Source organism: Oenanthe melanoleuca, chromosome 3, assembly GCF_029582105.1.
Source record: "Oenanthe melanoleuca isolate GR-GAL-2019-014 chromosome 3, OMel1.0, whole genome shotgun sequence".
NCBI lineage: Eukaryota > Metazoa > Chordata > Aves > Passeriformes > Muscicapidae > Oenanthe > Oenanthe melanoleuca.
Window position 1 is genome coordinate 78,256,664 of NC_079336.1, and position 27,144 is coordinate 78,283,807.

Sequence of the window (27,144 nt, forward strand, 5' to 3'; positions counted from 1 at the left end):
AACCCCCAATTTACCAAGAAGTCATTCTCTGCAGGAGTAGCCTTAAATAATTCTCTCTATTAATGTAAAACTTCTATAACCTTTTCAGACCAGCCTTTCAATTTAACAGCACTGCAGCACCCCATTCAGCCATCTACAATGAAGAATGTGTTTACTGAGTATTATCATATGCTATCCAATCTTAGTGTTTTCAAACATTTAAGTAAGAAAATGCAACACAGTAAGACCTGTAATTCTGGAGGTAAACAGGTACACGCTGATTTTAAACGTAGCTATGATTCAAAATTATTGCTTTCCAAACCTTCTAAATTAACAGAGCTCCCGAGCTTACACCTTGCTCATGTTTGGATCAATTCTATAAGAAGGCTCAGGATCAATCAAAGATTTTTCCCTTTCCTTTGAATCAGGCTTCTAGCAACCTTTTGTTTAGCACTGACTGTTTTGGTTATCTTTCTTTGTAAGGCCTGTGAATTTTCATCTAATAGGACCTTGTTAGTACCTATGGTTGCTCTGAATGAAGACTTGCCTGGGCAGTGTTTTACTGGTTTCCTCCTATTAAACACTGTAGGTTTTTTGCCATCTGAATTTTTGCAAAAAAGGTTTTAATTTTTTCAATGCTTGTGTAAATCCACACTGGACTGGATTTTATGCCTGTTGGTTCTTTTACAAGGCCAAAGAAAGACATGAAATGAACTTTCTTATGGCAAAAAATAAATAGAAAAAGAAGTATGAGTGCATGCTTCCTCAAGAATTATGTAGAAATATCTTTTAAAAGCATCATGATCAGGTCATTTCTTTAAACCTTTCCAAGGAGCTGAAAAATTGCCCTTCCTGTATCCCATTGAGGGAATTACCCACTGAGTTGCTCTTTTTGTCAGTTTCTGGGAGCTGACTGGATGCTGATTCTGGAGTCGGCTGCCAGGTCTTCTCAGCAGAAAGCTCAAGTTTCTGGAAACTGCCCCAGCCAGCACACTGTGTTTGATGAGCTTCAGTAAAATCTATATTTGCATGGTCAAATTTTGAAGAAACCCAACTATTAAATTAATTGGTGGATTTGAAGGCGTGCATCATTCCTCAGGATACATGTGGGCCTAATTATGAGAAATGAGGCTCAAAAAAACCCAACAAAACAAACAAAACTTAAATCTTGTTTCTTGTATTAGTTGAGAAATACCGAATTTCCTAAAATAATGAAATGTCAGAGCTTTCTCCTCATAACCATGAGAAGCATTATAAGCAATTAGAAAAGTTATGTAAAGGTCAAGGCTAGCTCTTTAAATATAGATCTAGGAAGTTAGAAGGTGCTACAGAAATAACTTAAAAATAGAAATACATTTAAAGTATGTTAATGAAACTAAATTAAACCTCACTACTCTATTTGAGATGAAAGGCTGGAAAAAACAACTCTTCCAAGATACTACTACTATTTCATAAAAAGCACTTCAAATAAAAAGAAACACTTTTGGGGAATAAAAAAGAAAAGATTTAGCTCTATACAGATTTTCAACCTCATCAAGAGACTAACTACAATTAGTTGACAAATTAGCTTGAAACAATTTTCCCCAAAATGCAGGTAACTTGTCACCTGTATCCCCATTCCCAGAATTCAAATAATGTCAACTTGTTATACTATTTTGTATTTTTTCTAAGAATTTAAATTTTATTGAAACAGAAATCAGTGCATATAACTTTCTTGTACCCACTGATTTTTTTTTTCCATATCTCTCTATTTAGAATGCAGCCACATCGCTGGAACTGTTTTATAACTTCTGTATTTCCACTTCATATAATAATAAGAAGTCTACAGAAACAATTAAACACTTAAGTCTAAAATTTCCACTTTGCCCTTTAAGCCCTACTGAAGCACCAGGAAAAGCTATATACTAATGGCTGCATGTGAAAAAAAAAATCCTACTCCTGCCTGCCACACTTGAAATCTACTTAAAAGTTATTTCGACTAACTGGAGAGATTAATGGGCATGAGACACATGAAAAGCTGTAGGTGCATAGGAACAGACACACATAGAGTCTTACTCCTCTGGAAGTTTCCTTGAAATAAAGGACCTTGAGCATACTTAACTTCTACATCTCTACCTCTATCTGCGAAGTCACTTAACAAAAAGGACTGGATTTCTTACTTTGCATTGAGCAATAACAGTAAGAATTTGCAAACACCTAGCTTATAACATGATTTTACTCTTTTGGCACTATAACCTTCAAGATATATCCAGAAAATGACCAGTTCCTCAATAACATCTCTTCAATGTCGACAATCCTCTGTATATCAAGTCACAGCCAAATATTATCATTAGCTTCCCTCTATTTCCATGTTAGAGAAGAAAAAAGTGCCTCTAACAGTAATTAACATCTCATATTAGGTCATATATACGAACTTGGAATCAAAATCTGATTTTTCTGGCACATTTATAAGCTTTGCCATCAAGATATGTAGCTCGTAAGTAAACATCCATTTTCTTATGACTATTACCTTCAGATTGTGAACTATTTGGCTCCTAAGTCCCTACAGAAACAAACAATTAAATACAGAGTAGAAGATGCATGGGGAGAGGTGATTTTTGTGAAGTCCTAATATGTAGCCTGAGCACTTCCAATACTGCACACTTTTCTCTAGAATATTCTTTGTTCCACAGGCCGCTTTTACAAATGACACTATGTTGAAATAATTGCTTAACACAGAAGATTTTTACAGGTATGTGTTTTGTATACACGAATTTACACAATTTACACAAATTATTTTCCCTGTATTTAAAAGAAAGGATTTTCTTGATCTATGGTGATTCTTGAATTTGGCACCAACAGCCTCTTACAATGCAGCTTCAGGACACATTTAAGGCAGACAATGTCAGTATAAAAGGTGTGGTCCTTCTTTTCATCCCCTTACAATGAGCCCTCACACAAACTATTCTTCAAGAAATTATTCTTCTTCAATCTGAATAACTCCCTGAATAATCTGATCTCACAGGTGCCTGTCTTCCAGTGTCAGCAGAAGCAAGGGCCTGGCAACATGTGGCCAGACACAGGCATATATTGCCACTCTAGGGATTAGCCTTTTCAGCAACAGCATAGGCTCAGACCAGGTTCAAATGACTGTGACTCTGTATTCCAAGGCTCAGCTTGTTAATACAGTAAATCCAACCATCAGGCTCCTACCATTGAATCAAAGAATGATGCAGCTAAATGATGCAGAGACCTGATCTGCTATGAACTCACTCTGCCAATTTAAATTTGTTCAAAAACCCAATGTTTTTGGTACGTTAACTTTGTACCAGCAAGCTTTATGCTGAATCAGGTATCATCTGTCCTTCCTGCAGCTGGCATAAAGTCAGCACAAACACGGCGTTGCATGCTCTAGCTAATTAAAAAGGAAAGTGCCTCTGTGCTCACACCTGATACGGATCAGCTCAGCACAGCTGAACGATCCAGTAGATCACAGATGCACTGTGAGTGACTGCTCAACACCTACCTGCATTTTTCACACACTTAGGTACGGACACACAACCTGCACTTAAGGTGCCACAGCCCTGATATGTGGAAGTTAATAATGATCCCCAACTATTGCTGAAGTCGAGAAGTAGTTGAGGAATGATTTTTCCCTGCCTCCAAAGGACCAAGCCTCACAAGAACAGCTTGGGAAGAAGCAGAACCATTTGACAGAACAAAGCATTCTTCAGGATGACAATTTGAAAGACAATATTTGATTTTCAGGGAATTTGATCTAGGGTAAGCTAGATTTCTACCCCATCCTACAGCAAAATACCACACGTTCCAGAAAACTGACAGACTTATGACCAAAAGCAAAAAAGATGAGAAATACTGTGCTAACATTACACTGTACTTGACGGTTGCTGATTTGCTCTAGATCTTACAAAAACATCCTAATGAAAACCATGCTCATCTGCCCACATGTCACACAAGCTAGATACAAACAAGTGAGTTAAAAAAAATAAAAATCCAGCCTTATGCCTTTTATTAATATGTTGAGCTGTGGCATAATTTTTATATTGTTCGGATTGTAACTTCCTGCAGTATTAGAAATAATGGACAGGCAGTATAACAGTTGAGGTTTTTGGTGGTGGTTTTGTTAGGGTTTTTTTTCTTTTTTTTTTTTTTTTTTTGGACAGGTTATAAACCTCTTCTTTATGCTGTCAAGAGTAAGGGAGAAACATATTTCAATAGCAACTTTAAAACGAAACTCACAAATTACTACCATTATGCTAAGTGCTAGATATCCCACTGTGCAGTTTTGCTTTGTGAATTTTTACCTTCTTCCATGCACACTTTTAGCCACTGATCGCACAGCCTTTCAGTGTTTTCTGCCTTTTCCTTTAAATAAACTGGCTCTGGCTCCTTCCATCTGGTTCCCCTTCCGTCAGCAACCCTGCACCTGTTCACACCTCCTCTCCTGTTGGATTCCACTGAACATTTCCTCCTCTGCCAGGGCTATTCTGGCACTCGCAACCTTTCTGTCATTCAATCCATCTGTCAGAAGTGAACTTTGTTTACTGCAAGCTTCTGCTTTCTTCTTCAAGAAGCAAAGCCCCTCAAGGTCATTGTCAAATGAACTGTCGGTGTAGATTTAAATCCACTTCTGCTAACCAGCAGCAGATGAAGTTCTTTACAGTCCTGTATTTGTGAAGATCAGTTTGGGGTATAGGAGAAATAGTAAGAAGCAAAAGAATAGCTTTTAATCATTATTTGTTAACTCCAACAGCTAACGTTTTTTTCTTCAAATACATGTATCTGTTCCTTCTTGCTAGGGCTAGCACAGCCTGAGAAAGACTTTGCAGAGTTATGTGAAGAACTGGAAAAGGCTCATAAAAATATTAAAAACAAAATAATAAATGAAGGCTTTTGACTCCGACTTTAACAGAGCTATTGACTAAAAATACAAAGAGAAAATGGAAACAGCAGAATGAGTAAGGTTACAGTAAAACCTTAAAGTGGCCAACACATTTTAAATTATTTAATCTGCAGCATTCTTTTTGTCTTACCTACTGATGTTTCAAATGCAACACTATTTAAAGAAAAAAAATCAATATTTTTTTCTTGTTTTCAAGCCTTATAAAACACACATATGTAACTCTTTGTTAGAATATTGCCTTCCACATTGAGGCAAATTTTAAAGATTCTTTGTCAGGGCTGAAACTAAATTCTTATTGTCAACAGGATATATTATTTTTAGCAATTCCTGTGTGAATATTTCTTTTCAGAAATACACTCTAATAACTAAAAGTTCCCGAATTATTAACTAACCTCTCTGACAGTCTTATTCTTCTGATACAAGAAATATCTTCAATTTCACAGCATATCTTGGTATCCTTTAAAAAAAGGATAACTTTTCACCAAGATTAAAAACAATACCAAAAAATAAAATACATATTTGAAGTTTCATAAGCAATTATAATAAACCACCCATTTTATTACTCCTTTCCCAAAAACAAATTTAAGTTTTCTGCGACCAAATCCAGGAGGTAATCCAATCTCATTAGCAGAAATGCATTTATACTTATGTTAGGTCTGAATTTGACTTCAATGAAAATTGTATTGATAAATACTGTCTAGGTTTAGTCTAATAAAAACTTAATACTGATCTATCACTTATATAGGGATTAGTCCCTGCATTTGCAAGGAAGTATTTTCTTATGCTATGGTCTTCTTCCATAGGAAACTAGATGCAGGTGAACAAATGCACTAGAAATAGAAGAGGAATCCTGGTACAAAAAGAATGGGCAGCAGCGTCTCACCTGACCACAGAGAGACTTTAATTCCCCAGTGATTTAAGTGCTATAGAAGCCAAAAAGGAGAACCAACAAGGTTGACCAACAAGGAGAAGCTAATCAAGAAGAGCTGCTCCTATTTCTACAAAACTACAGTCTGACATGCAAACCACCAAACCCACAGGGGCAACCAAGAGCAGCACACTATTAACCTTGCCACGCTGCCAGCACAGGCAGGGCGCAGTTCAGCCCTGTCAAGCAGCCGCCAGCAGCTCATCTGCTCGCTCAGGACGGGCATCTCCCCCCCAGCCTCTCCTGCCCAATCCCCGGCACAGGGCGCAGCGCGAGGGCTGAGGCAGGACAGCAGCCAGGCGGCCAAGGCTGGCGAGCTCAGGTGGCTTTCCTTCCTTCCTTCCTCCCTCCCTCCATCCACCAGCTACTTTCACCAGCAATGACAACCTACAGGCTGATGCTCCTCAAAGTCAACTTGGGTAAAGTCTCCACCTGAGGACCTTTTGGGTTCTCTGTAGAAATATTTTTTTCCAGGCAAGAACTTCAGGAGAAGAATTTTGCACAGCAAAGAAAAAAATACCCACAAATCAACAACCGCTGTGACTGCACAAAATAAACAACTTTGAATATTCTTCTGAAAGCACAAGACAGATTTTTAAATTGTTGAAGTTCACAAATACCAAGTGCTGACAGAAAAAGTACATTTTAGCTTATTGTAAAAACAAGCTTTCGATGTACTTGAGAGAAAAGCCTTAGAACAAGTCAGAAATAATGATAAAAATCAGAACCATTTTTTCCAGTAGCAAATTCAGCAAAAAATCCAGCAGCTTTGAATACATGTATCTGAAAGACTTCTTTGGTTCAAAAAAATAAATCATTATCCTGTTGTCATTAGTCACACAAATAAAAAACCTAATTTGAATGAGACCAAAGTAAATATTTGATACACACTCATAAACTTATTACTGTTAGTGCTGAATAATAACTGCTCAAAACAAAGACCTTATAAAGATGTTTGTTTTCTACAGCAGTTAGTCTCTTCAATGTTTCATCTGAATTCACCACTCGCTCCAAAGCGCTTTAAGTATTGTCACTGCTCCTGAAGCACACTCTACATGCAGTAGCAATTTGGCTGCCTCAACAACCTGATGTGATCATTGATGTGACCAGTTGCAGTCCAAATGCCGTGAAGAAAAAATTAGATGAACCTAATACTAAAATCTGAAAATGCATTATTGCCTTTTCCTTAAGAAATATTTCTGGTAGGATAATAAATACAATTGTTAACCATGTTAAAACTCGTTTAAAATTAATAATAATTTATAAACACTTTAATGTTCAAAATTAACATATGATTTTGTATTTATTCTTTACACCTTCACTTACATTTTCTTTCCTTCCATAATAAAATTTATCAAGTCTTTATTTGTTTGTACAATCACTTAAATACATTTAAAATATTAAATAGAATTATATTCAAATAATTGTGTGTTATCTTGACACGAAGTGTATCAGCTTCGAAAATTTTACAACGCACTGCCAGAAGACGACAGAACCGATTTATTTCAAATCACTCAGTATCAGTCTTCATAAAGCAGCATATGGTCTTATCATGGCAGGTAAAATATTTTACCTTCTATAACAACGCAGAGCAGCTAATTTATCTACATGCTGTATAATCAGATAAACAATTTCAGCTGCACTATGAAAACCTGTAGGCAAGGGAGAAATTTATCCCCCACCACTTTATTGATTTTTCCACATATACATTCATATGATTGTTAACAATAGAGGCTATTCTTTCTTCCACCTCCTTCTTCAATTACCTTAAAGCAAAGCCCTTCTTTTCAGTAGTGAAAATATTTGCAGTTTCTACAGCTGCAGGACAAAGAACTCAGATTTTCACAGAGTTGCTCAGGGGAAAAGGAGGGAGGAACAACAAAAAAAAAAACTCTGCAAGACTCAGTTGCAAGTAAAGCAGAGTGAATGACAACTTTCAAAACTACCACAATAATTTACTAATGTGCTGCTATAGCAAATAAGTCTAATTTTTTTTTTTGACAGCACCAAATTAGATTTATTGCAGAAACTGCTGCATAAATAGCATATGGCTATGTTATACTACCTATTTCAAATCCCTGTAATGTTTCCTCCCCTCCCTGCTCAAAATGGATAATTGAGCCAAGCTATAAACCTTCTGCAGACAAGATACATGCAAGTTCAAAAAGCAGATGCAGGACACATAGTGTTTTGTTTTTTTTGTTAAAACAGTCTAAAAAAGTATCACATATCCTGATCAAACAAAACCAGGTAGTAATAGGTAAGATCTCTCTTGCTGCACTTCAGGATTTTATTTTCCCCTATCCTCGACAAAATTTTGTTTTCATTTCTCTTTCAAGTTGACAGTCACCAACACAGGGCATGACCCCGTAATCCTCTCACACATAACTACCTCTCACTTGCACAAGAAATTCTATTGATCTTTATTTCTTATGTGAGTCAAATTATTCATGAACTCGGGATCAGAAGGCTCGGACCTCCATCCATTCCTCTCAAGCCCTCGTTTATGAGTAGGCAAGTGGCTCCTCCGAGCAAAAATAAAACATCAGAAAACTGGTTCCATTCACTGGAGGGGCCCAGCCCTGCGGGAAGGTGCCGACCGCAGCTCTCCCGCCTTTCCACGGGAGCAAAGTTTCCTTATGGCTTTCCCGGATCGGTCCCCGGACCCACGTGCTTTCGCATTTCTGTACACGGTAAACTCGAGAGCACGTAAGCTCCCCGGCGGGCAGGGCCGAGCAAAGCCCCGCGCTGGCGAGGGAGGAGGGGGCGCGGTGCAGGACCCGCGGCCGGGCCCGTCCCCGCCTCACAACTCCGCGCGGCCGCGGCGCCGAAAAGACCTTGGAAGGTCTCGCGTGCGGCCGGCGGGCACACCACTGCACACATCGCGCACGGCTGCGGCTACCCCGCCGCTCGCCTGGCGGTGGTCAGTCCTCCCAGCTGCCCTATCCGTTACTGTCTGATTAGCTCTGCGAAGGAGCCCCTCCCCGGCCAGCTTTGCCCGCCATCTGTTCCACACGCGATGGCTGCCGCCCAGCAGCCTCGCGCTGCCCTCCTACCTGGCACCCGGCTCCCGGCCTTACCCCAAAGTGCTAACACAGGTTCTCGCTGCTGGCAGAGTCAGGATTTCATTACTACTACTTTGACAAGTGCAGGGTTGTTTGTAATTTCTCTTTTATCCTGATTTTGATTGTACAACCACCTCCCACTGATTCAGTTTGCTTCAGTTTTGTTGCTCACAGATTTTACTCTCCACATTAATCTCCCTCTGGCATGTTACTGCATCTGTTCCCTTTTTTATTATTAATTTTCAAATTCCCACCATTTTTGACAAAAAAGAGGTAATCTACACTCTGCTTCTGCCCATTTCATTTTCTTTAATTTGGAAGATAAGTATGAAAGCGTGCCAAAGAAGTTAATTCTCCGCTAACAGTTTATTTTCTGGCATCCTGATGCCTTTGTATATGAAAAGCAGATAGAAATAAATGTTGACTGAATCACAACAACATACTCGCAACCGTCCCTAAATTTAATGAAAAGTAAACATACGAAGCAGAATCTAAAAAGGTTATTAGTTATCAGAGTTGTTTCATGTTATCATTCATACCTGCATTTTAAAACAATGCTTTTGCATATGATAAGCAGACTATAAAAGAATTAAAAATCAATCACTGGTTACACCTCATTTCTGCTTCCACCCCCCACACCCCCAATTCTATTGGTGTTATTGGTTCTTTCTTCAGTCAGTCAGTCTGAGAAAATTAACTATATCTCAGTCATTTAATATGACTTACAACATTTCTCCAAAACTCCTTCCCAGCATAGATGATGGACTCTGAGGCTCTGAAATTGTTGGAAAAGGCATGGTATTAAGCATGTTGCAAACAGATAGTACTAGAAAAAAAACCCCAACAATAAATGCTAAATATTGTGCAACTCCCTCAAAGGCTGTGTATAACCACCAAGAAGTTTACATTTTATCATTTAATAGTATAGCCTAAATAGGGAAAACAATGAATGAGGCAGGCTGCAAATTCTAACAAGGAGCACTGGTAATGACATACAGCTCATCACCAGAGCTTCAGAGATTAAATAATGCCACGTTAACCTGGAAGGGTATGTGCTTTATTTATTGTACATGTAATAGAAATTGGCCTTAATGGAGTCACTGAAATTAGCAAGAAGCACCAATGCACAGTAGGATGACTACAGCACTGCTAAACCCCAACTGGTGTGTCCTTAGATATGTTGCCTTCTAGAGATCATATCATTGTCCAAAAGAGGGAAGAAATATCACCTAATGGGGGAAAAACAATAATCAAGAAAAACAACACTCACTGACTCATTGTAATATAAACTTTAGTCCTTGAAGAGAAGTGACACAGGGGTAGGGCAGCTTGGTGGCTCACCTGAACATGAAAGCACATGTTCATTTAGTAATTTTTCCCCAATCTACAAGTTGACTTTCTGAAGTTCTTAACAGTGTTTCATATAAGTAAACAGGAAAGATAAAATTTAAACTAAAGTATTGCTTCTATTCTAGTCAATTACATTATCAAATTTCACATGAAATTTCAGTAAAAATATATCCTGAGCCATCCATCCCTCCATCTATCTTCACACTTGAGAAAATGCATGATGAGATAATGAAATACTAATTTTGAAATTTGATGATTCCCTCACTTTTTAGGATTTAACTTTTTTGGCATAGTGAACAAGAACTGTATCTGACTGAAACTGAAACAAATAATACCTCCAGATATGGTTTGAAAGGAAAAGAGCAATGTTTTTTAATGATGATTCTGTTACAAAAGAATAGTGAGAAAATTTTTTACATGAGATGGCACACAAAGATCTGGCCAAGTTGTTAACATCTTACATCTTTTATATGATCTTTTCCATGAGCATATTAGCATGATTCATAATGACTATTTTCTCATTAACTAAAGAACAATAGGCCTGTATGTTTTGTACTCTCTGAAGAAGGGCTTCAGGTAAGCTTAATTAGCAACATCTAACCTTGCCAAAGTAAGAGCAATTTAACATTGACTTAAGAACTAATTTCATAAGATTCTCCTACTACAGTAACCTCAAAGCTGAAACTAAGGCAAAAGAAACCCCAAAGAAAACTTTAAACAATCATGGTCAGTCTCATAGCATGGTGACATCTGCAAAATTACATGACTGACAAGCAAAACTACACAGTAGAAGTTCTGTATTTTCTCAGTCTTTTGAAGACACACAAATTAGAATTACTAACTAGATTCAATGGCAGAAAGTGCATGTTAATAGCAAGTATTTCTAAGCAACATATTGCTCCAGGAAGAAAGGTGACAGGAAAAGGCAATTTTAAACTCTGTGGCAATGGTTTAGAATAGCTAATTGTAACCTTTTTTTCTTCATTTTTAACAAGTACATTTTGTTAACTTAGAAGCTGCTTAGTTGGTAATCAATCAACAGTGTCTGAAAACTAGGATACAGCAAAGAAGTGGGACTCCTGGAGAAGAGTGCTGTTCTGCAGAGTACTTTCTTTTCTCATTATGACACAGACTGCATTTTTTTTCTCATTTATTCCTTTCATATACATTTATCTCATTTCTGTACATTAAAATCCAAAGTTCTTGTATTCATTTTATAATCCTATTTATTTACAATATCCAAACTTAGAATCAGTGAATTAATGAGGCTTTTCTCCTTAGTAATGCAATAATTCATACAAAACAAATAATTCTTTCTGTATCTCTTCAGCTCCCTCTAATTTCTGCCAGAACAGCACAGACAGGTCATGCAAGGCAACAGAAAGACTATCCACAACAGTGTAACAGCAGTACAGGCCTCCCTCAACTCCAGCGTTGTGAGAAGACTTGGAGTGAACCAGCTGGTCCTCTCCTGAAAAGAAGAGAATCAGCAAGACGAGGCCAAGGCCAGAATACCCAAGAGATGCACTAAATCAGTGCAATTTCTGCAGCAACCTCCCACAGGCAGGACTCTAGAGCTTAAAATCTGTTTTCCTTGGCAAGCACCACAGTGAATGAGTCTACAACCCCCATAGGATTGCTATTACCCCTACCCTTCAAGTATTTTCACTGACACAGTTGCCATTTGAGGTGAAGGGAATAATTGAAAGAAGGAAAACTGTAAGCGAATATAATTTACATGCAACGACTATGGATGTACCAAACCATGAAAAACATACTGAGTTAAAAAAAAAAAACAAACTCATGCCACTAGAGACATGTAACTTTTTTATCTTCACTAGCATAGAAAACCTGTTCTGCCAGGAGGTGAGCTGAGAGGAAGAAAGAGTACAGGCTAAGGACATGTGTCATTTCAGTAGGGGATGTTTTCTTCTGCAAGGCAGGAAAACAGGTGATACTATGAAAACATTTCAAACCTTGCCCTACAAATTTAGTTTAAAGGGGAAACAGGTAAAAGATCAGAAGCAATGAATCGCTCATCTCTTTTTCCTCCTTCTTCAAGCAACATCACCTAACGTATTCCTTGAAAGGAGACAAACACTCCAAGTGTACAAAGAACACAAAAATCTACAAAGTGTTATAGAATTCAGGGGATGTTAAGAAAAAAATAATTTAAACCTATTTACCCTGCCTCAACACATACATTTTTACAATAAATACATGTCAGCATAGAAACCATTTCAATTCCTGTAAGCAGCTGCCAAACATGAACACACAGTAATAAAAAAAAATTAAAAAAAAAATAAAAAAACCCCAAACCAACCCAAAAAAATAAAACCCAACCAAGTAACCAAATCCCCCAAACCCACAAAATCCCCCCCCAAACAACTAAAAAAACCTCCAAGAAGATCAGGACCTTGCAGAGGAGTGATGCACTAGGTCAAAGGAGCCATGGCAGTTCAGCATCTGTCTCAAAAAGCAGGTGTCTGTGAGATTAAATGAGAACAGGGCCAGCACAGAGCATTATTTGCCCAGAATACTGTTCCCTGCCTCTAATGATTTGCATCTCAGAAACTTTCTGAATCAGAGACCATACATCAAAAAGTTACCTGAATCATCTGTATGTTAGGTATCCAGCTTTAATTACTTTGCTATGTAAAAGCAGGCAATAGTTCTCATTTTTACATTTTGAGTATTTTCACAGAAAAAAAAAAAAAATTATAAATTCACTAGTCAGATTTCCTCCAAGATATCCAGAGCTTTATTGCATATAATCAGCTTTTGCTAAAAGGAGAGTGGTAAAGCCATTTGGTTAACTATCACAACAAATCATTATTAATAAAGTTCTGCTAAATCCAAACTTTAGATATCTTAACAACTCACCCAAAACTTTTTTCAAGTTCATTAACCTCTAGCATATTTTTTTCTCTAAATACAGGCTGTTAGAGTGGTACTTTCTTCCATCTGTTAAACAACCGTGCTCTGAATTACACAGAAATTTAGCTGAATAAAAAAATGATTCATTGAATTTAATAGTTTAGACAAGGCTCTATTTTATTTCCATTTACTCAATGGCAGAATTCTCACAAAGCCCAAAAAGTACAAGACTTGGATAAACACACAGACTTCTGTTAAGTGATAAAAATGTGAGCTTTTTTTTCCCCCCATGAAAAATTTAAACTAACTTAACTTTTTCCCTTAAGTACTGAGTAAAAGCTGCCAGATTTGTTTATGGATGTTCATTCTTGGGGGGAGCAGGGCAAAGGAACAAAAAACCCACACACACAATCAAAAGCCTGCAAACAGTTGGACAATAGCATTTTCCAAGGCAAAAGGAAAAAGTTCTGCAGTTACCCAAACTTAAGTTGCAATGAATAATTGGCATGTCAATCTTCTGAAATTTTCTAGAAGCATGTAATGAATAGTGCAGCAAAAGACATTGGGAACTATACTCAAGGATGGAATATGCTCAGGGGAAGTCTCTCATCACACAATGCATTGTACTGTATCTTCACTGAGCAAGAGACTGAAACACTCCTGACATACTTGAGCTTACATCATACAGAAAAAGATATGCTCATTTATATATTTACATACATATTCCTGGTCATTCTCCTGAAGAAATGTCAGGTTATTAATCTGAGAACTCCTATGCTCAAAGTGCTGCTCTACACTGCAGTCTCAAACAACATTTCAAACGTATTTGTCCTACTAAGCACAGCAACAGAATAAAAAGGGGAGCTGCAGCCTCCCTGGCTCTTCTTCCTGCCTAAAACCATGCCACCTCACCACAGAGCCGAACATTGCCTCTTCTACACACTACTAATTCACTTTTATAAATTAGTGTTCATAACTCACTTTGTAGTTCATAACTCACTTATTCAAATCTCCACTTCTAACACGACTGAGGGCTGCCCATGTAGTCGATGACTGCAAGTATCTACAACAACTGTGGGGAAGCCTGTGGCAAAAAATTAGCAGAATGAAATTGGTACTACAGCATGTAATAGGATAAGGGGTACCTGGTGAGGTGCAGTTGGTGCTCAGATTTACTCAGCAGTTCTGTCAGTTTTAGGCACTCCTCTCTGGCTCCTGTCACATCCTGCTGGGCTTGTTCCAAACGCTGTTTGTTTCCATCCAGCTCTAATCCCAGTTTTTCTATCTTCTTAGAAAATTATAGAACCAAAGAAAGTATATTTAAGAAATACATAGAGATACATTTTAAGACCAAAAAAAGTGATCAAAGCACCTGAAAATAATGCAGAAGTGTGCATTTTGAACAAAAGTTACTTGATAAAAACTACAAAATAAGCAAATTAAAATATTTGAAATTACATTATTGTGAAAAGCCAAAATGTGTTTCATATTTAAATACTCTAATATACAATCAATGTCGTTGTGTTCATGCACCTTAATAGTTACAGGCATTCAAGTATTTTCCATTTTTCTCATGGGAAGGCTCCATATTTGTGGCCTGAATTCACTGTGCTAGAGACGGAAAGGCAGTGAAACAGTGCTTGACATGGGATAGCTCTTGTGATAATGTATTTTGTGATAATATATTTTTTAAATGCCTATTACATAACCAGTGACAAGGGGGCATTTAGCTTTGTCATCTAATATTACACAAGAGAATAAAGGTAATTTTATGATTTTACCATTATTGAAAAGATGTATTTATGACTTCTATCTGAACCCTAAGCATACCAGCTTCTGTTAATCCTATTATTTTATTAATATCATTAGTCCTTATATGTCAACATAAAGTTGATGAGTCTACTAATTTATTTTACAAACAACCACAGTCAAGTTTGCATGCCCAACATCTTCAGTTCCAGTGATACATGCTAGACTTATGCTATCCCAATCATACTGTTAGCAATTTAAATATTTTTCTTCTGATCCATATACAACATACAAGTACCTGTAGGAATATATCTGTAACACAATACTTTGTCCTGAGGATGCTTTTAAGAAGGCCAGAAGAGTACAGAGTAAGCTGACAATGTAGTTTTATCATGTAGTAACTGTTCTGCACTAACTTTCTACATTCATATTTATTTGTCATTGAGGCTGGAGAGAACTTGCATGTTTTTTAGTCAACTAAACTGTGAAAGGTCACTGTAGTACAGAATAAAACTGTTCATATAAGGAGTTAGTGCTGAATAGCTATTATACTTTAAACTCATAGCATAGCTTATTTGTGATAGCTTCCTCAGGTAGCCAAGACACAGTATCTTCTTTATAAATAAAATTATTCATTCAAACATCCTGCAAGAAAAAATTAATATAACCCCACCCCGATACAAACATTTGAAGCAGCTAGATAACAAAATTGTCTCTTGTCCTTTCATAGAAGTGTTAACCTAAACTACTTGTAGTAAGTTGTGATGTCAGACAAATGCAATCTGTTCATCCAGAAAAACAACACCATTTCAATAGTGCTAGGGTTTTTAAATTTTTTCAATTTATTTAACTGTACAATTTTTTCCTCCAAAGAGCACTCAACAAAGGTTCACAAAGGAAATTTTGATTAGAATATAAATGTCACCTTGCTTTATCACATGCACCTCCTACCAAATTACACTGGGAATTCCAAGTTCAAATGCAAAGATAGTAAAACTATCAACAAAATCGTTAATACTCTTCTCTTCTAAAGAATATAACAACTGACAGAATATTTTAAAATCAGGTGCTCAAAGATACTCAGTTACAAATGATTTGCATTTTCACTTTTCAGACTTCTGTGTATTTTAAATAGAAGTCTCAGTGGGTTCTCTATTCTTACCAGTAGCAGTTCATAAGTGTTATTTCTCCATTCAGAGTTAATAGGGACATGAACTCTTCACTGTCTTCACAACTGAGATAGAAAAGTTCTGCAATATTCCTAAAATCTGCTTTAAAAGTACACCTTCCAGCATACCTTTTAACAAACCCAAACCACAAATTAGTCCAAAAGCATCAGCTAAGTACTTTCAAAAAACCACAACCACAGCTGAGAATATAAATACACTCTAGATGGCTCCTTCAGGGAAAAGTTTCAAGGAACAGATGGGCTTTACACCATTGCCTCGAGTTAAACAGGCTCAGTCAGGTTTTGACACAGGCCCACAGAAGGAAGCAAATTCCAAGTGCAAGAACCTCTGGTGAAAATGTTTCGTTTCCATCAGCCAGATGTTGAACCTTCAGGGCTGAACCCAAGAACACATGCATAGATTTTAGTTGTCATGAAAGTGCAGGGAGAAATTGTCAGATAGGAAAGTGTCACTTCATGACAGGATCTTTAAACATTCACAGGTGTCTTATAATTTTTATTAGAAGTATCAAGAAAACAAAAATGTGGCTTGAAGAACAATTTTACTCGTGCTACTTTCATCAGTAATTCCAAAATCCAGTATCAGCTCCTTTAAACTCATGCACACACGTGTTTGTGCATGTGTGTAGGTACATACAGACATACACAAACATCTTAAAATACCATTGTTTGGAGGTGCTTGCAGCATGACCTATATTCTAGAATTCTGGTAATGACCATGGGAGAAACAGCATGAGAAAGGGATGGCAGAAAAATGCCAATAAATAAAACTTGTTAACAGCAACTCAGAAACAGCCAATCCAGGCACGTTTAGGCTTATCAACTAAATTTTGCTTTTTGAAACATCAAAAAACATTCATTCAAAATAATTTGGTAGGAGCCACACAGTACACCATATTTAGAGGCTGGAAACAGATCATACTCAACACTATGGGCAACTTCAGTTTAAAAACTCAGGTAATCATTTGAAACGTGAACCCTCAGAATCTGTTATCTATTATATGTTAATATAATAAAAAAAAAAAAAAACCCTTCTCTCTCCTGTTAACAATAATAGTCTCACAAATATACTCTGTCCTGAATTCTTGTCAAGTCTAGTCCATCATTAGGTCATCACAATGTAATTGGGATTTAATCTACAAAGAAATTACAGAATCAGTGAATCTTCTCCACTGTTCCTGCATGGAATCTTATCAGCAGCATTTTTCCCAACTTTTACTAAGAGTAATTTTTGTGTTACTTCAGTTACCATTTCTTCTGTCAAGAAGCTATAAGTAGTTCTGTAGCTGCTATCCAGGCCACAGTGTAATTGTAGGGAAAGAAACAGAAACAAACCACCAACTAAAGCATTTTGCTGACAGCTCTGTTTCTCATGCAGTGTTAATTTGATCCCTCAGTGCCTATCACCTGTGATGCAGCTTTTTACCACATGATCAGAAAGTTATTTCTTCAAGGTACTTAACTTTTCAATGTATGTGAGAGACAAGAGATGGAGCACAGAACTGCAAAAAGACAGATGACAATCTTGCATTGAAGAAAATCTGAAACAGATTTTCAGTATAACAAGGAACAGAATTATCATAATGTATACGTACAACAAGACTACATTAAGGTTAGAACAGGCAACTTCTGGTGCTTAACTCTGCAACTTTAATGTTCTTATTACTTCTGCACATAATTTCAATTTTTTTTTTTTTAATATGTCTTCTTCTGCAGTTGCCCAAACTCCCAGGAATATCAACAGGCACTTTGCCATGGAAAAATGGCAGGTTAAACCTCAGTAAGAGAAAAAACCATTATTAGTAAGCTGAAACACACTAACACCATCCTGCATCCATATTCAGCTCAGTTACACAAAAGAAGTTTTACTTAAACAAAAATGAAGCATGGATGAAGTACCACTGCAGTAAAATTTTATTCTAAATCAATTATTCTTTTTTCAGTATTACCACCGACCACTTTTTATATTTTAAGTGCTCCACTTTGGAGCACATAGGACCCTTTTGCATCTTTTCTGAAGCACCTAAGTGTTTCACTTTTCCTTCATTAGTCAGTGATACATTTAAAAATTATCTTCAGATTTTTACAATGCATTTTTAGGGCAACACACTAGAGATGCTCATCAGTGATACAAATGCAACTTGCTGGAAAACATAAAAGATGATTTCTCAAACACTCAATCAATCCTCAAATAACCTTTTCATAACCTGATGTTATCTTCACCTAACAATACTTACACATGTTGCAAAAATGCGCTTTTTAATTAACTAGACATCTCTATCTCTGTAAAATCTGATTAAATGAAATAATTTCATTCAAAACAAGTCCAATTAAAGATAAAAATAATTATTTCTTTTATACAAATGCTGATTTTATTGTATGAAAAAATACAACTTTAAATTTCAAACTGGCAGATGTTTTTCACAGAATTTTATATAAAACCAAAGTGACAGAAAAGACAAATACCTTTTTTTTAACAAATGAGAATGATCAAGTGGTGATAAAAAAACTTGCACTCTGAAGAAAATGCAAAAAACCCCACTTTATATGACTTTTAACAAAATGAAAAATTAACTAAAACCAAATTAACTTTTAAGTGATTTATGACATTCACTGTTGTCCCAGTATGTTCACATGTCAGGTAAAAAAGTGCACTGTATAACCTAAAAAGGAAATTCTGCACTGATTATATCATTGCCCCAATTCTGCAGTAAAATAATTCTGGAGAGTGAAATATTAATGTGAATTTAAACTACATTTTTTGTTTCACATTTCATTTGCCACCTTTACTAAAATATTGGAGGGGCATAAAATAGAACCAAAAATAGAAGAAAAAAAAAAAAAAAAAGTGAAATATAATCACCGTGGTGGTTGGTATTTGAATGTACATCCCCAAAAGGCAATCAACATCTATAAAAACATACACAAACTAAGACACTGTTACATGCTCATAAAATTAGCCTCATTTACTACAGTAGCCTTCAAAGCAGAGAGACCAGTGATAAAGCTGAGGACCAAGTCTTCAAAAGAGGTGTCCCCAGTGTGGACATTTAAATACTTTGTGTTCCACTGACAGGAAATTTTTGCACTCCTTCACACTGATCTCAATCCATGTTGCCTTCCATACCTAATAATATACTAATTAATCAGGGACAGAATTAACTGGATTTTCTTTTTTCTTTTTTTATTGATTAAAAAAAAAAAGATAAGAACTGATTTTGTAGAAAGATTTCAAGTGTTTTACTTGGATTACTATCAGGCCATATGCAGCAGGGGTCATTTGCAGTCATTTCTATCCTAATCCTGATATCAATCAAGCAACTCTAGGTTCAGAGTGGTCTCTAAACCTCAGACCTCCCAGGCATGGCCATCTGACATAGCATATTGCACCTGAAGAACTATCCAACTTTGTAAAGAGAGTTAGGGCCATCACAAGGTTAACCCCCACCACATCCCAACAATGGTTTTTTCCCTTTTGCACTCTATTTGAATTACTGCTGCTTCCCATTCAAATCTGAATGAGAATACAAAGCACTTATGAAAGCTTCATGTGGTTTCAAAGGGGAAACCTCCATTCTGGAAATAGATTTATTATAAACTGTGAGAATATACAAATATGTAAACTGGGCTTAAAGAAGTTGACAAAGACCACATCTCTTTAAGAGGTTAATTCACAAAAACACTCAGGACTACTGCAAATTCTACAAATCACTTAGCCTAAAAGAGGAATCTCAAAACCTTTCCTGACAGGAAGGGCAAGTAACCTGAGCAGAAACACAAGAGGTAGCTGCAAGAAACACACATGGCTCCTGTGGAAAGTTTTTTTCTGTATGGCTGGCTCACAAATCAATTGATCTGTCAAGACCAGAAAGATAAAGCCTAGGCAGCAAAGCAGGCTGTGATTTCTTAGATGGCTATTATCCTAACCTGATCTGGTGGGACTGTTGAATTCCTCAAAGATAAGTATTTTTGTGACCCCACTTGTACTGCAAAGTGTGACAGCATCTGGCAGTACCACACACCTTGTGTGCTCCACTAAAAGGCAGAGCCTCAAGACAAGAGCCATCTCCTAAGCAAAGGCCATCAGCCACAAACCTTCTGATTCCAAATTGATGGAGAATTAACAGTGATTGAACCCTGCAATTTCCTACAAAGAGCAGGGGTGCTGGAAGAACTTTATGGGAACAGCATGGAGGGTGGATGGGTTTAGAGGAGCACACTATAAATCTCATTGAAGCAAACTTGTTACCTGCAATTGTTAGCTGGGGCAAGGAAAAAAAATATATTGCAAAGTATAGATTTATGAGTACACACACGCAATTTTTAAACTAAGAACTAATCTTTAAGGTCTATTTATGTGCAAACTCTTGGAGAGCAACATGGTCCCTGTGGATAAATACCCTGGGAAACAAGAGTGAATGGCTGACACGTATTATACAGGGATTTTACCTCATCATTTCCATGAAAATATTTGCTTTTAATTTGACAAAATATCTGACTTGCAATACCATTTCAGGAACAAAACTTCCAATCCCATAGACATTACTACAGTCACATTTTAACAGACAACATTGCTGTACTACAGATTAGCTCAGCAGCCACCAGTAGAGATAAGAAAGTGATTTTGTTCACAGTGGAACAAGATGATTTTTTGTTAATGGATTGCACAGGTGGGAGATGGGGGACAATGAGGCAGTGCAAAATATATGGTTCACTTGCTGATAAAAATTTCAGAAAAGGAAGGATGCGTATAGAAAGGAGGAAGGGGAAGATTACACCTACTTCATTATTGAAAAACAGGAGAGAACAAAACCTGTTCCTTTTATCCTTTCAAACACTATTTAAGACTGCTGATGTGAGATTTGTTCTTACTTCCTGGACAGCATGAAGGAATAGCTGAAAAGAAAACCTATGCAATAACAACTGACTAGTGATAGGGACTTTACACTCCTTTTCTTCTGATTGTTGACACAATGACTATGGATAAAACAACCATTTTTTTCTAGTCAGAGAAGAAAAAAAACAATAGAAACCAAGTATTTATTTAAGTATGTAAACCAAGTATATCAAGGTATGTGCAATTCTTTTCCTACTTTGAATAATTTTTAATGCACATAACAGTTTTTCCATATACTGTGGGGTAACATCACTATGGATGACAGTACACAGATTAAGGTTACACAGGCCAAACTACACCTATGAACAATAATATCCTGATCTTCTTAGCAGGCTAGATGCTTAGGGGAAGCAGACCTAATGCAGAAAATGCAGAAAATGCAGACAAGTGAGTAAAGAAAAGTCTGCTACTGGTAATCTTAGTCCCAAGGATTTTTCTTAAGGAAATAGAAAGAAATTAATGAAGGCTGCTCATACCACTCATCCTTAAGGAATGGATGGCTGACAGAGGAAAGCTGTGCCATAGCAGAGCAGCAGCAGCCATATTGTAATTTTATATATATTGCAGGGCTGTAGGTCAATGTCTTCCTCAAAAATCTTGAGATGAGCAAGTAAGTTCAGATATAAAAAAGAATTATGTTCCTCCTGAGCAGGCCAGAAAATTAATATCAAAGCAAGGCTTAAAGTACTGCCATTTTACTCCTTAATTGCTCCTTTTCAAATTAATGCATTGAATGCACAAAACAAAAAATGATTCATTAGGAAGAGTTCAGTTACAGTAAAGACTATCATATTTCCTTAATGCTTTCTTGTCCAAAAGCAATTTGGGTTTGCTACTTTTAAGACTATTATACTCAAGGTCAGACAAGGTGAGAAAATTTCATGCTAAGAGTTTCAAGCTATCTTCTGAGTTTCGGGGGTTTCCTCCTTGACAGATATTACTCAAGTATACGTTTACTGATTTAATAGAATTTCTTCTCAAAAGAGAATTTTCAGAGCATCTTTATAACTAAAGAGGAAACAGAATAGTAGATATAGACTGTTACAAAAATACACATAACATATAATCCTAACCCATCTTCACCAGTTATTAAAATTTGCAAGTTTCAAACATCTGGTGATATGCTGAATGTCACAGCTGTTGAAAACTCTAGTATTTTAAAGCCTGACTCATGAAAGCTTGATATCTATTCATAAAAACACATTTCAGTGAATCAGGGTCTTTAGAAAGGTGTTACTGGTCTTGCTTTGGATAATCTAAAGCATTTTCAGGATATATACCCAAATACTTGGCCTGAACTATTTTTGATGAAGACAGAGTCTGTAATCTCTCCTCTTATAACATCTAAATTAGGTTACTATAAATCACGGATTTATGACAAATGAGATAAACATTCCCAAAATACCCTTTGGCAAAATGCTTTTGGACTGCAATTTTGCCAGATTTTTATTTGTCTGCAAAATTGTCAGTCTATAATGTACAGAGGCATCATTTAGGTTCTGTCATACTGCACAAAAATGCTTTGGTGTGTAGCTTTTCCTATTCGTATAGGTTATGCATGTCAGTGAGTCTCGACTTCTTTTTATTTGGACTTATGATCTGCAATGCAGGCAACTCTTAAAAACCTGTGGGTTTTAGTATAATGTTTCTGGAGTTTTTAATTCTGTAGCCTACAAAGTAGGCAACAGCATTCTGTAATCTCCCCTTCAAACTATATCTGCCCAAATTTAAAGACTTTTTTACAGGTTAAGATTACTACCTTGGATTTATTTGTACACAAAGTATTTATCTGATTCCACAAAACATGATAAAACAAAATTGAAAAACTGCAAGGACACCACAGCTCCCAGTGGAACCATGCTACTGGTAAGAACTGTCTAATAAGCAGGACGCACAAATTGGCTCGGACTGCAAAACCCAGAACTAAAAACTCTTTTCACTTCTATATGCTGAAGCTTGCAAGATTTTATAAGCTAAATATAAATTATTTCAGGCAAACAGAAAGCAAATTATTAACAGTGAACTTCATTTTTATTTTTATAAGGCAGAGCAGAAAAGAGCAAGTGATGTTAATCTGAGGAACAATTTCATAGCGTGTCAGAAGTATGATTTCTGCTAGAAATGCATAAATTATGCCATGCAGTGCTTACAAATTAATAAAAAAAGTATTATAAAAGTGAAGTCCTGCTGTGTCAAATATGCCACACAATTTTTGTTCTAATAACAGCAATTTAGGTTAGGGCGTGACTTTTCTCTGATATAGCTGTGCTAGTACAACCCCTAGTGTGGACACAGTTTACTGCCATGAAGGCATTATATTCATATGATTTATAAAGCTTGTTCCTAAGCAGTAAAAGTATTAAGTAATGCACTGTTATTTCAGCACAGCTACATCCACAATGGGAGGGCTGGCTGAGAGAGAAGAAGAGAGGGCAGTAGGTTATGCTACTTTACAACATATTGGACCAGATGAACAGATGTGGGTTTTGTGTAGAGAAACTGTTTGGTATGTGTCTTTCTCCCCACCTCCCTCAGTAATCCTGATGTTCATCAGGATTATGATGGATGATATTACAAAACAGTTATTCAATTTAAATGGTAACATTCCTCATTGCTTCTTAATTTTTAAGGAATATTCATGTAAAATGCTAATAACAGAGTTATGACAGATATTGACATGTGGGTATCAGTCCTAATTGAACAATAAATACAGGAAAAAGATATTAGGGTAAAAGGGAATAAGATCAAAGATATATACTTTCCTTAGGTTTCCTAAATGATATAATTTCAATTCTGAATAACATTTATAAATACCAGTATATGATAAATACTGCATTTACCTGACATACAGATGTATGTACCTGGTGATCCTAAATTGCACATGTGGGGCTTTCTCCCTACTCTAACACACTTGAATAATTTTAATCCTTTTTAAAAAGTCACTCCATGTAAACTACAAAATGTCTTCAAAACTGTAATTTATCCGTAGCACAATTAAAAATACAATTATACCTCAAGATACTGTAAACTCAGTCTCAATATATTAAAAGACAATTCAAAACATTAGCCTTTGCTTTTGAAAGAGAAAAAAACATCATTTAATACAGAATAGCATGAAAATACTCATACATTATTGTCTCTCTACTTTAAAAAAAATAAATATGTATTTATTATGAACAGATGGTGGCTAAGGAAGGTATCAGCTTTGTCTCTTAGCCAGAAGGTCAGGTCATGGCTGAGAGACCAAAGAACAATTATTATTTGCTATTCAGTGCTACATAAGATAAAACATTTCAGGTTTTCTTTAAATACAAATATAGATGTGATTAAACTGTTTTTATTTTTTTAAAGCAAAATAATTTCAGTAAAGTATGAACATTTGTTAAATTTTGATTTAAAAATATCCAGCCCACAAGCAGCAACAGAACAAGGCACTTTAACATTCTTCTTGGGTTGTCTTGAACGTGTTAAATAATCCTAGGACATATACAGAACTTTTTGGGTTACTGGAGCCACAGCTATAAAACAGCTACTAGATACTGAGTCTAAGAATTTCAAAATTGTTTGTTTTCCTTTATTTTGAGGAACTAACAATCATATTTGAACAATATAATAACATAATTGCTCAATATCTAATCTTTATCTAATGATCTAGTAATTTTTGCTGATAGGAACTCTCCCTCAGATAATTTCACTTTGTATCAAATTATAAATCACCACATTTTGCTGTATTCAGCATCATACTGATTAAAATACCAGTATGCCATCACATGAGGTTAAAATATTTTGTTACATTTTGTAATTTGTTCAAAAGGCATTCCTCAAGCAAATTGAAGAACAGGATTTAAAATCCAAGATACTTCTTCAAGTATCTTATTAAACACATCCTGTTTTATTTGTATGCCAAGATTATGCCAACTCTTTTATCTGTGATATCTGTCAAGACACAGACGACAAGCCTGGTTTTTGTTTTTCAGTGTCCTTAGGCCTAAAGGATGCAGGAGTGAAAAAAAAAAAAAAAAAAAGCAAACCTTGAAAAAAAGAATGCTTTAAGACCTCTCTTCTTCTGTGCTGTAGCATTTTCTATACATGTTGAAGGGTTATTTCACCTAGCTCCTTCTTTGGATTTTACATTTATTTTCATTATAACTTGAATTAATATCACTTCCAGACTAAGCTTGTACTATTAAGTTAATAAACTTACTTCTTATATGCAGTTTTTGAGGAGCTGGTAATTAAAAATTTAATTTTTGAAATACTTTATTTTCTTTCTACATTTATTCTTATATAGGAAATTATTTGTTCAGTTATTTAAAAGAAAGAATGGTCCAAAACCTGTTGGATAGGCTGCTCAAATAACAAAAAGCATATTAAAAAATATCATCCTCATGTGCATCTTATATATCTGTTGATTCAGAAGATTCTTATGTGTAAATAATAACTTAAGAAGGAATACTGAAAGTTTGAAATACTAGAGAAAAATGGATAGAACCTCAAGAAAAAGGGCACTACAAAAGATGCAGATTACACCTGTTCAAGCTGTTTGCCAAGCATGCTGCAAGTTACTTTAATAATCTTTCTTACTGCCTGGGATGTTTTTTCACAGACTACCTGTAAGGCATATATACTGGTTTTGGTATTAATATAAAACCCAGTTTTAGATAAGCAATAGTTAAAGCAGAGTGGATTTTATTCTATAGGGTTTTTTTCTAAAAGGTTACTTTTGTTTTGGTTTTGTTTTTTTAAACTTTCTATGAATCCCACCATTCAGTAACAGTGAATATTTAAAGAAATTGGAAGATAAATTACTTTCATTTTTGGTATCATTAGGTTATGCTTAGAGTCTTTAATGTTTTGTTAGGCTGCATGTATAGGTTATTATGTGTGCATTTATTTGTGAGAAAAAGTGTATAAACACATGTATACAGTACATAGAATTTAAGTAGCTGGTATGAATAATATGATAGAGTAATTCTATATGAAAGCATGGAATGAGTGATGCGCAAAACTGAACACACTAGGGCTGAAAACAAGATTAAGATAACCAAGAGGTATTTATTTAGCAGTAAAAGCTGGCTTTTTGCCATTAATTTAAACCATTTAACAGTAATAAATGACCACTATTAGAAAAATGAATCATTCCAGCTTCTGAAAAAACCCTACTTAGGCTACTAATAACTGCAAAGTTATAGCAGTATTATCTCTTACCTGGTCCTTAATTTCAAGCTCCCTTATAGTTTTTGTTCTGTACTCTCTGAGCTCCTTTTCTGCCTCATCCTTCTTCATTTTGGTTTGATTCAACTGATAGCGCATTTCTCCACACACCTGTTAGATTACACAGACAACATGATCTGTTAGCTTGAAGAATCCATAGACCAGGGTTTGCAATTAGATCTTTTGGTGCCCTCTACAGGTCATTGAAATCCAACATGTTTTTAATTTACAGATATTTTAGGTCTACAAATGGTAAATTTTTTACATAGAAAGGTGGATCTGAATTCTATATATAACCATTAACTTTGACATATGCAGTACCTTCTAGATTCAAATGTATTTGGATTAAGATTTTGCTAAGTATAAATGCTTATGTTGTAAATATATATCACTACAGTTAAATGACAGTTTCTGGTTTTATACTCTTCTCTCATTCTCTGTAAAATCTCAAGAAAGTCTATGTCAACACTTTCAAAACCTAAAAGTAAAGTATCTATCACACTCCTAATTAAAGGTATATTTTAACTTGCCAATTTTACACTTTTGGGAAAGAAACTTTAAATGTTAACACAAAAATTTTCAAAGTTTGATCAGAGCATTACAAACTTATTGCAAACTGAAGATAAATTCTTTTTAAAAAAAGGTTTATTTAAATAGATACATGGTCCAGAAGAAATGGATCAAAGCAAGATTTCAGGAAATCACTTCTACAGAGGACAATTATTCTCTGCTGTTGAAGTGTTTATAATATCACCCTCTCAATCCTTTCCATCTGGCAGTTCAACTTCAGAGGATAAGTGAAGGGGTTAGGAGAAAGTGAAAGAAATAAAAAAAAAAAAAAAAAATAAAAAAAATAAAAAATAGAAGATCACTAATACCTTCCACATAACTTTACTACTGTACAGGGTTGTTATTCTTGCAATTTTCAATCTAAGCTGCCCCCTTTTTGTCCTTATCCTGTGCCATCACCTCCAGTTTGTGCCTGTTGATTTC

At 35.8% G+C, this 27,144-nt stretch overlaps 1 protein-coding gene across 7 annotated transcripts in view; it reads right to left on the reverse strand.

The window, feature by feature from the left end:
• SDCCAG8 (SHH signaling and ciliogenesis regulator SDCCAG8) overlaps window positions 1-27,144 on the reverse strand; it is a 105,233-nt gene that overhangs the window by 52,893 nt on the left and 25,196 nt on the right. For all 7 annotated transcript variants that reach the window (XR_008840001.1, XR_008839999.1, XR_008840000.1 and 4 more), the window contains exons 12-13: window positions 26,146-26,262; window positions 14,248-14,390 (exon numbers count right to left, since the gene is read on the reverse strand). Coding sequence is in view for 4 of the 7 variants with exons in the window: in XM_056486304.1 (XP_056342279.1) it covers window positions 14,248-14,390; window positions 26,146-26,262 (260 nt within the window). In the remaining 3 variants the exon portion in view is untranslated. The remainder of the gene's footprint in view (window positions 1-14,247; window positions 14,391-26,145; window positions 26,263-27,144) is intronic.